General features: G+C 47.2%; 1 protein-coding gene across 1 annotated transcript in view; it reads right to left on the bottom strand.

The window, feature by feature from the left end:
• Positions 1-369: 369 nt before the first annotated feature.
• Positions 370-11521, bottom strand: part of cyyr1 (cysteine/tyrosine-rich 1) — a 44405-nt gene continuing 33253 nt past the window's right edge. Inside the window, exons 3-4 of the mRNA XM_086007237.1 lie at positions 4288-4445; positions 370-941 (exon numbers count right to left, since the gene is read on the bottom strand). Coding sequence (XP_085863363.1) covers positions 799-941; positions 4288-4445 — 301 coding nt within the window. The 3' untranslated portion in view covers positions 370-798. The remainder of the gene's footprint in view (positions 942-4287; positions 4446-11521) is intronic.

Here is an 11521-nt window from a genome sequence, read left to right as displayed (position 1 = left end):
GTAGCGCTGCGCCGGCACCGATGACGTCATCGGTGTGCGCAGCGTCCCGGTTGCCATGCCGACAGGCCCCAGCGCCGAAATTCAGTTGCGGCCGCCTCGCCCGTGGCAGCCGCAACTAAGACTCTGGCAACAGAGTCTTACATGACTTTGCGCCGGCGCATTAAAGGCCCCGCGGCGGCCGGCCGCTTTCCCGCCGGCCGCCTGGCCGCATCTCCCTCCCCGGACTTCCCCCCCCCCCCCCCCCGGAACAGAAGCAAGCCCGGCACTTGTCCGAGGTGCCGGGCTCATTTTTAAAAAGATTTTCGCGGGCCGCGGCCGGGTGCAGGCAGCTCCTCCTTAAGGGAAGGAGGAGGCCTGCACTTCCCGAACCTGCCGCACCGCAGCGGGCGCCGCAGCGCCGGAATAGCGCCGAAATTCAGCGCGTTGCACCAGTTTTCAGGCGCAAACAGCTCTCAGCAGCGCCGGCAGCCGTTTGGGCGCAGAACTATTGAATTTTGGGCCCGACCAGCGCGACTTAGCTCTGGCACTAACTTCCGGCGCTAAAGCCCTGGCTGCGCCAAAACTCAATTTCTAGGCCAAAATGATTCCATTCTTTCTAGTCAATAGCATCGCAGGAAAAAAAATTGCCTAAAGAGCTGAGGGTGTAATTACTGTCCGGGCATAGAGATAGAATAAATCAGAGGGACGATGGAGCTTTTCTTATTGCAGCCTGGGGCACAGTCCGCTCTCATTTATTATTAGAGCAATGTAGTTTCAATCAGTATCCAAGTTTTGCATTTAATAACGTCGAGTGAGAATTTATTTTCTTGAGCAGCCCGGGTAAGGTGGGGGTGGGGTAAACTGCAGGGAAGCTTGAGGCGTGGGAGTGTAAGGTGGAGGGAGATCCGCAGGATAATCCATCTCATAGTCGTAGCTGTAAGGCGGAGGGCGAGGAGGAGGGACTGAAAAGAAAAAATGAGAAATAAAACAAATGAACTGAGGAGGCAGCCATCGAAATTCACAGGAGGCGATAGGAACATTAAAAAAATAAAGTCAGTCTACTCTCAAACATTGTCTACAGCAAAAAAATGTTTTGACTTAATAAATCATTAGATAGCACCCACCCACACACATAACGTTTTATCTCACCTTCGCAGTGATAACCAGCAGAATTATATCACACTATAATTGAATAACTAGGACATGATTTTTCATGCATTCCTGATGTGAGAGAATTTTTTGTTGCTGACAGTTTCACAGTTATCCAGATGGCAAGAAGGAATGAAGGTGTCATAGAACTATGTTACTTAGACGACCATCGAAAGCTGTGCTTATTCTTGTGCTTATAATGACACCTATGTTTCTGCCACACATAGTGTGCAGGACAGTGTCTCAGCCACATGATAATGCATTATCCACATGAAACAGGGATAACTACCTATAAATAAAGAAGGTCAATCCTCAGGATAGTCCCCGGTTCAATCCCTGGTCTGTACTGACTTAGCTGACCTCAGCTGATACTGCAAAAAGGGTCGCTATAATTAGCTTTAGCACCCTTACACGCGAGAGAAGATGAAAATCAGTTAGGGTTCTTCCTCTTGATCGCCATCCCTGCTGGAAAGTACATGTGTGTAGATGTCAATTAAGGATGTAACTGGGAAAATAGATAAGGGAGAACCAGTAGATGTGGTGTATTTGGACTTTCAAAAGGCTTTCGATAAGGTCCCGCATAAGAGATTAGCATGTAAAGTTAAGGCACATGGGATTGGGGGCAAGGTATTGACTTGGATAGAGAACTGGTTGGCGGACAGAAAGCAGAGAGTAGGAATTAACAGGTCTTTTTCCGAGTGGCAGGCAGTGACTAGTGGGGTACCACAGGGATCGGTCCTTGGACCCCAGCTATTCACAATATACATTAATGATCTAGATAAGGGAACTAGATGTAATATCTCCAAGTTTGCAGATGACACAAAGCTGGGTGGGCGTGTGTGCTGCGAGGAGGATACCGAGAAACTCCAGGATGATTTGGACAGGTTGGGTGATTGGGCAGAAGCGTGGCAGATGCAATATAACGTGGATAAATGCGAGGTTATCCACTTTGGTGTCAAAAACAGAAAGGCAGACTATTATCTGAATGGCAATAGATTGGGAGAAGGGGAAGTGCAACGAGACCTGGGTGTCCTTGTGCACCAGTCGCTGAAGGTAAGCATGCAGGTGCAGCAGGCGGTGAAGAAGGCAAATGGTATGTTGGCCTTCATAGCAAAAGGGTTTGAGTACAGGAGCAAGGATGTCCTGCTGCAGTTGTACAAGGCATTGGTGAGACCACACCTTGAGTACTGTGTGCAGTTTTGGTCACCTTATCTGAGGAAGGATGTTCTTGCCATGGAAGGAGTTCAGCGAAGATTCACAAGGCTGATCCCTGGGATGGCAGGAATGACGTATGAGGAGAGATTGGGTCGATTGGGCTTATACTCGCTGGAGTTTAGAAGAATGAGAGGGGATCTCATCGAAACTTATAAAATTCTGACAGGTCTGGACAAACTAGATGCAGGTAGAATGTTCCCGATGGTCGGAGAGTCCAGAACCAGGGGTCATAGTCTAAGGATAAGGGGTAAGCCATTTAGGACAGAGATGACGAAGAATTTCTTCACCCAGAGAGTGGTGAACCTGTGGAATTCTCTGCCACAGAAGGTGGTTGAGGCCAAGTCTTTAAATATATTCAAGAAGGAGTTAGATATATTTCTTAGAGCTAAAGGTATCAAGGGATATGGGGAAAAGGCAGGTACGGGGTACTGAGTTTGGATGATCAGCCATGATCTCATCGAATGGCGGAGCAGGCTCGAGGGGCCGAATGGCCTACTCCTGCTCCTATCTTCTATGTTTCTATGTTTCTATGTAAGTACAGGATCACCCGTAGCTGTGATTTCCCCATATGATCAAATATGCTCCCAACTTTCACTGTCTAGGTTTACATGTCTATTGGCCACCTGGGAGGGCTCCCAGATGTGTCTGATGTCCATGGAACCAGACTTGAGCATGTCATCACCTTCAGAAGTGGAGTGGAAATAATAAAGGTGATTTGGGGCGGTAAGGTGCATCAGAACATTAATGTGCTATGGCACAGAACGATAGGATGCGGGTTTGGGGCCATAATTCCCCACTAGGGACTAGCTATTGTTGGAAGCCACTCATTTTGTGGCCAAATGCTTCCTGGAAGGGGAGACATGGGAGAGGGCAGTTGAAGGAGTAGTCAACCCTGGAAGGAGCTGGTTACATAACATTTGTGGTTCAAGCCTATGGGCAGGTCATCTGATCTCTTGGGGACAAATAAGAAAAGCTTTATAAAAAAAACTAAATAAAAATGAATTTTAAAACCGTGAGAAAATGTCTCATGTCTAGCATGCATCTGTCATAGATCAAAAGTCACATTTCAGTGTCTAAAGTATATAAAAATTAAAAGAAAGCCAACCATTTTCTGATGTTTTTTTCTTCATCTTGCCAATCTGGCCTCATCCTAAGGGCGAGCCAAAGATGTACTGATCTACTGGAATATTCCTGGCTGTAAGTTACAGTCAGCTCATTTTTGTTCAAAAAAATATTCTATTTTGATATACATCACTCAATGATAAACTCAGCATCACATATTTAAATGGGTTTACACTCTGTGACATTCTTACTGATCACACATATCACTCATAAGATTTCTGTTGGATTGGGAACTCAACATGAATAAATGAAGAGATACTGAAATAGAAGGCAAGGTAGAAGGATGGACAAAGGCAGAGATAACATATGAGAGATGACTAGAGAGTGGGGATCTAGACATTGAGAGGTAAATTAGATTTCTTTCAGAAAATAATATTTTGGGATACAGTATATGAGTAATTTGGGACATAACATTTGGTAAGTGTAGCATGGTTGGGAAGAACAGGTGACTTAGGACTTGTGGTTCTTAAAGGTCTCCAGCACTGGGGTTTTCCCCTGGGTCTGTTGTAGACTAACTGATAGAGATTGATTGCCAGGATTAGTCAACAGCTCCATTATCGTTGTATCATGGGACTATCAGGACGGTAGAAGGTAAACTAGATGGCCCTTGCTCGATTTTCATTTAGCAATTACTAAGTTCCAAAAAGAAAAGGATAGATTAAGAGAGGTTAAACATAAAGGGAGTGGTGGTGGACTATGGAGAGATGGATAAATGGAGAGACAGAAAGATAGTGATTCAGAAAGAGTTGGATAGATACAGTAAGAGCTCAAGCCCAATAACTGACTGTTTAAGCCAAGCTTTGCTTATGCTTTGTTTCTTACCAGTGAATCGATTGATGGTATTAATATGAGATGACTGTATCACGCCCACACGTGTGCTCCCACTGTTTTTGATACACATGCAGATACAAATGGCTATTCCAGCAACTACTCCCATGAGAAAGACAATCCCAAATACGACACCTGCTATTGCTGTGCCTCTGTAAAAGAAAGGGTAGAGTCACCATAATATGGAGATGTATTTGTAAACTCATTTGCATCAATAAATATCAAACTGTTCGAACTTTAACAAAAATATTGGTTAATATTTTGGTTCTAATACTATTTTACAGATTTCCTCATTTGGCCAGCTTGTTAAAATTCATTCAAAAGTTCCCCCAACAGCTTAATGGACAAATGCACTGTGAGGTGTAGTACTAAATGATGTGGAACCAGGTTTGGTTTGTCCCAAATTAGTTGATCTCAACTGGGCCTGGAGCAGGAGTACTACAATAGACATCAAGTGCTCCTAGGCGGGAAAGGCTAAAATCAGCTCGGATTCTCACTCCTGATTGCTATCTCATGACCTTCTACTGGAAAGTGCATGTGTGGAGATGGGTGAGGAGAAGTCTGCAATGCCCTGCATGGTTGAATAACATTGACCAGCTCAAAGATAAAGTATGACCACCTTGGCTGCTACTCCTTATGGAACTGTATCCTAGCAAAAGTCAGTGTCTTCACAAGAAGAAGAGAGAACAGGGAGAAATATCAAAGAGAAAAAATAATTTGTGGCAATCTTAATCCTACTCTTCCTGCGTAAAAGGACCCTTGACCGTCCATTGAGGGATGAAGGAAATTGCTACAGTTTACTAGTAAATGTTTAATGTGTGGACTCTCTGTTCGTGTCAACTTGTTTTTCCAAAGTTTTAAACACGTCCTGTCCCCAACTTTACAATGACTGGATTTTGACCAGAGACTAACTGGACATTAACCACACACCAACTGAAAGGTTTGATCTTAATCAGAATTGATAGCTGGTGACAGAATTAGCTCGACATCAATTGTAGGAAAACTGCTAGAAGGGATAATTGACAGGAAAGAAAGAAAAAGAAAGAGACTTTCATTTAAATAGCACCTTTCACGACTTCAGAATATGCCAAAGCGCTTTACAGCCTTTTTGAAGTGTAGTCACTGTTGTAATGTAGGAAACACGGCAGCCAATTTGCCTACATACAGCAATGAGATAATGACCAGATAATCTGTTTTAATAATGTTGGTTATTAAACACACCAGGGAGAACTCCCCTGTTCTTCTTCGAAATAGTGCCATGGGACCTTTTACATACACCCGAGGGCAGACGGGGCCACACTTAACATCTTATCCGAAAGGTGGCACTTCCAACAGTGCAGCACTCCCTCATACTGCACTTTTTTTCGGTGCTACAGGTGCTGTTTTGGGTCCAAAACGGTGCACACGCACACTTCTGGTGCAGGCCTGCCGGACGCCATTTTGGTGAGGTCGTAAGCACAGGTGCTGGGAGCGTATGCTGGAGCTACGCAGAGTAAGCAGATTGTGACGTTAGTCAGCGTGTAACGCCCTCTCTTAAACACGTCCAGCAGCAGGAAGGACCCCCCCATCACCAGTGCTATTTAAAGGGATCTTCAACTGCTTTCAGATTAGTTGCTGATTGATTTCTGCTGGCTCTTGGTGAGTTTGTAGAAGTGTTTGGCAGTGTTGATAGCTTTTTTGAAATTGCTGAAGTCTCCAGGAGTGGTGTGGCAGGTTACTTCAAGGCTTCTGCTCAGACCAGCCTGTAGCATGACAGGGAGAATGAGCAGAGTCGACACAGAGTAAGACAAGCTGATCGAAGAGGGAGGAGGAGGAGGGGGAGAATGGCTCTCCGCATGAGGCCATACCCATCCAGGGTCTTCAGGGAGCAATTCTCCTACCTTAATCTCAGCGAGGAACAGTGTGTGCGACGTCTCTGCTTCACTAAGGAGGTGCTCTCTGAAATCTGCCACCTGTTGCAGGCAGAACTGCAGCCTCAGAGCAGTGAGGACGGCGGCCTCAGAGCAGTGTGAGGACGGCGGGCACAGAGCAGTGTGAGGACGGCAGGTGCAGAGCAGTGTGAGGACGGCGGGCACAGAGCAGTGTGAGGATGGCGGGCACAGAGCAGTGTGAGGACGGCGGGCACAGAGTACTGTGAGGACGGCGGCCTCAGAGCAGTGTGAGGACGGCGGGCACAGAGCAGTGTGAGGACGGCGGCCTCAGAGCAGTGTGAGGACGGCGGGCACAGAGCAGTGTGAGGACGGCGGGCGCAGAGCAGTGTGAGGACGGCGGCCTCAGAGCAGTGTGAGGACGGCGGGCGCAGAGTACTGTGAGGACGGCATTGCCACTGGCTGTGAAGGTGAGTGTGGCCATGAATTTTTATGCGTTGGGCTTTTTCCAGGCTGGAGCAGGTGATATTTCCAACATCTCCCAGTTTGCCATGCACTGTTGCATAAGGGAGGTCACTGAGGCTCTGTAAGCAAAGAGAGGTGAATACATTTCATTCTTTCTTGCCAGAGAGAAGCAGGTGCAGTGATGATGCGGCCTGGCCAGGATAGCAGGCTTCCCCATGGTGTAGGGTGCTGTTGACTGCACACATGTCGCTTTGTGGGTGCCGTATGTGAATTCGGAGATGTACCGCAACCGGAAAGGATTTCACTCACTCAGTGTCCAGCTGGTGTGCGACTGTACTCAACACATCATGGAGCTCAATGCTCGGTATCCTGGCAGCAGTTATGATGCCTTCATTCTGCGGCACCACGACAAACCAGAGGGTGGCTACTGCGCGACAAGAGCTATCCGCTGACCACCTGGCTCATGACTCTGGTGTGCAACCTAAGCACACGTGGGTAGCATGCATATAACGAAAGCCATGCTGCCACACAGAATGTGATCGAGCAGACCATCGCAGTGCTTAAACAACGCTTTCGCTGCCTAGACCACTTTGGAGGAGCCCTACAGTACGCGCCAGAACCATCTCAAGATTCATCGTGGTCTGCTGCATGCTGCACAACCTCAACATCATGAGGGCACAGCCCTTACCACCAGGTATACGGTGAAGAGAGGAGGAGGCAACCAACACAGTCCCTTTCTGGCCAGGCTGTCTGTGATTCACTCATCTGACTGCGGTACAGGTGAACGGAACTCCAATTCCCCATTCACCAACACCTTACCTTCCCTCTGTTGCTGACCATCACAGCTTCTTCTTGGCCACAATGCTACAATAAAAGCCACCACAAAACAAACATTCCAGACCAAATTTATAAATCAAACCATCCAATATTACATACCAGAGTCACCCTTGTGCATTCCCTTAGTGCCTGTTTTCCGTGTGCCTTTGTCTGTCCTAGTGCTCCTACGCAGTGCTACCCTGATGGCTGCAGCATGGCTGTTGGAAGGCTACTGACTTTTAGTGGGGGGAGATTACAGATGGCCTTGGAGGATGGCCTCGAGCAGCTCTGGCCCTAGAAAGCCCGGCTTTGGACTGCACCATCTCGGCATGGGTGGCAGCAGTCTGGGCTTGCTGGCTGACAGGCAAAAGCAAGGGCACTGGCGGAGTGGCAGTGGTGGGAGGATGAATGCTGTCATCCTGAGAGAGGACAGCAAATTCGTGCACCATGGATCCGCTGTCACTCTCCCGGAGCGGCACTTAGCAATCCTAGTAATCTGTTGGAGGACAGATTGCTGCACTGCTGTGACACCCTGCAAGCTCCTTTCAGCACTGGTAACCACAGCCACTGAGCAGCAGTCTGAGCTTGCGTGGCAGCAAGCTGAGCTTCCATTGCAACATCCAGATGTTGGGTGGCTTTTGCTTGTGCTGCAATGGAAGCTGAGACATCGGCCATCAGACACTGCATCATGGTTGGGTCCACAAGTGCGCTAATGGAGTTGGAAAGGATGGGCTCTAAGCTCTGCACAAAGTCCTGTGCAAGGTTGGTGCCGGACTCTTCCGTGCTCCTTGACATTGCATGCAGGCTTTCTGGCAGGCCTGGCAATGCACCAAGCATTTTATTGTGCATACCCATCAGTCTTCTTCTGTAGGTTATCTGCTCCCAATGCCTTCTCACAGTTTGACCGGAGGGCCTCCTGGCCCCCTGTGGATAGAAGATCTCATGCACCAAGGCCCCCAGTGCTGCATTGGAAAGTCTTGGAGCCTGCACTCTTTCCCCTGTAGTGCCATTAGTCTGTCTTCTTCCTGCTCAGAATACCTTCCCAGCCATTTCCAGCACCTGCTCCAGCCAGAATGCACCTCACCTTTAAGAGGTGCAGGCGGGCTTTAAGTAGTGCAGGCTAGCTTTAAGTGGTGCTAGCCTCGCACGAACTTGGGCGCCCCGCTGAAGTGTGTAAACACTCAACAGTGCATTCAGTGCTGGGCTGCCTGCTACTATTATTTAAATTAGCAGGCAGCATGAAGTTTACATTTTCGGGCCTTGTGCAATTTCTAGGCCAGTAACAGCTGGACAGACATACCCGCCTTATAATGTATGCCAGCTGACTTCAAAGGTATGACAAAAACTTGAAAGCATTCCCATGACATAAGATTACAGCTCTGGTTACTCAGCTTTAGTTCTGTATGGAGATCTGAACTCTATGGATTGTTAATTCACATTATCCACGAGTAACATTTCATTATGTCGGTCTACAAAAATTGTTTCATCCAGAATCTTGTTGCTTACCAAATTGTATACGGAATATATTTTAGAAGGGGTATTTTAAACTCTTATTGACTCAGTCTATCTTTATTGTTTTGAGTATTGTACTTTCAGTAACTGCGGGCTGGATTTTACCAACCTTGGCGGGTCCATGGCGGGCGACATCGGTAGCGGGTTCCGGCTTTGCTGCCGGCTCCAGCCCACTGTCCAAAATGATTTTCCCCTGATTGGGCTTGTTAAGCCCGCCCAGCGCGTTTGCCAGCCAATTGAAGGAAGCGGGTCTGATGACATCATTCGATGAAGCGTCATCAGTCGGTTTCCTTAAAGGGACCATGCGCAAATTAATTTTGACATTTGTGCTGTCAGTGTTCTACAGCATTGAAGTGCTGCAAACACTGACAAGCACTGCAAAAAGGTGCACGGCTGCACCCAGGCTCGTCCATGACTCCCTCCATATGCTTATGGAGGGAGTCACAGCACGCAGGGAGGTTCTCTTCCCTTCCAATGGGCGGATGAGACCTCCCCAGGAGATCAACGCAGCCTGGTTGCACATTGAATAGAAGGATACAAGCAGGGATGTGGTCAGGAGGACCAGGCTGCAATGGCGCAAGCCTTTCAATGATCTCAGTAGATCACAAAACGTTACTGCAAAGCCACACTCAACCTCATCCTGCTGTGCCACTCATCACATCCCCATCACTCTGCCTTCCCTACCCTACTCCTGCACATCCTTACTCACACCAACTTACCTTGCACCTCCACCCATCCCTCTCTATCTACATTATCACTTCCCCATCTCACTAGCCACCCCTCACACTCACCTTCATCCTAGTCCAATCATACCAACTAACACACAAGGGTAGGCACTTGTGTGTTTTAGCCAATGTTCATGTGAAGTTTCTGTTAATGTGCTATCAAACATTGACACCTTTATTTTGAACACTTTGCGTTCTTGGACAGATCTGTGTGCATCTTTGGAAGTGTCTTAGTGAGTTGCAGTGAATGGTGAGACACAACGGTACCCCCGGCAATGGTCATGAGTGTGAAAGGAATGGCTTGGGCATTGTAGGGATGCTTTATGGTGTTGGTGTGGGGTGGTGCCAACCTGGCGCATCATGTGGCAGCCAGGGTGTACAGCGTCAAGTGAAGTAAATGTGGCCATCGTGAGGCCATCCCTGACGTCCCGGGCAGCAATGTGGTCGGGTGCTGATGCCCTGTATCGTGTGCAGCATCAGTTGATTGCGGAGAAGGTTGGTGTTATTGTTGGTGCTGCTGGTGTGCCTGGTGCTGTTGGTGTTGGGGCTGATCGTGGTGGGATTCTGAGGACCGAGGTGAGAGAGTATAAAGGGCATCGATGCTGATGTAATAGATGGCAGGTGAACTTGAGCTGACAGAAGCGATCTGTCAATGGTGAGAGAGGTTGTCCCAATGAGGTGACACTGGATAGAGAGTTGCTTACCGACCTGCTTACCTGAAGTGATCTCCGAGCAGCATAGACCCCGTGGGCAACCTGGTAAACTCTGAAGGTGATCTCAAAATAGTTCTTAATGGTCTGTTAACAAGGTCATAATGACCTGAATTGCCTCCCCCGCCGCTGCGTGTCTGCTCAGCGTTGATAGACCCGACATTTGGGAAAGATGCATGGCGGCAGGTTGACAGCGGGGTCCTGACCCGCTGTAAAAAAAAAACATTTTCCCACCCGACCCACCACCAATCGTGCCCGCTGACCCCCCGAAAAATTACCCCCTGCGTCTTTCTGCTTCTGTCTAAATATATCTATTAGTTTTAGCCTGAACATTTTGCTCTGACTATGTGAGAAGGATGTGTGGACATCCCACATGCTCTTTGGTACCTATATATAATAACGGGGTTAATTATGAATCTCATGGCACACTAATCCATTCGCGGATGCATGTATAAAGACATCGGTTTCAGTTCATAGGAGACTTATTCTATTTATGGAAACTGTCTTTTTGCTGTGATCACCAAACAAAAGTGTTGGGAGAGAGCCTGAAACATAACACCAGATTTAAGAACACCCTGCTTAACTGCTTTATAGGACTGATACCTGTCCAATTTTTGACTGGACTATAAAGAAATTTCTAAAATATAACTTGGACACTGAAAGCCCAGTTTTTATTTAAAGTTGTCACTGGGATCACTGGAGCTGGAATCATGGTTGATATTTTACTGTTCCCAAACCCAGGCCAGTTTGTGGCATTTCTTCTGTTGCTCTGGCTGCGATCAGCTAACTTAGCACAGGCCAGAACGTCATATAATATTGAATAATAATAATGACAATTAAGACCTTCCAGGTCTGTGTAGTTCAGTATCACATCTGGCTGTCAATTTATCTACTGTCATTGGGGAACTGTATTATAATGTGATGGAAACATGGAGATCAACAGATGAATAAAGAGACTCCTGTAGTTTTTAAACACGAGGAAGAAATTACCTTTGACCTTCCATCCAGGGAAATTGCTAGAGTTTACTAGTGAAAGGTTAATATGTGGACTCTGTTTGGGTCAACTTGTTTTCACTAACTGTTGAGTTTACAAGGTTTTAAACATGTTTAGCTTCTGTCCCTAACTTTACAA

Source organism: Somniosus microcephalus, chromosome 14 (genome assembly GCF_052327205.1).
Source record: "Somniosus microcephalus isolate GS21.2 chromosome 14, FLI_Smic_1.0, whole genome shotgun sequence".
Lineage (NCBI taxonomy): Eukaryota > Metazoa > Chordata > Chondrichthyes > Squaliformes > Somniosidae > Somniosus > Somniosus microcephalus.
The sequence above is the reverse complement of the archived record's forward strand: the minus strand, read 5'-3'. Positions and strand labels throughout refer to the sequence as shown.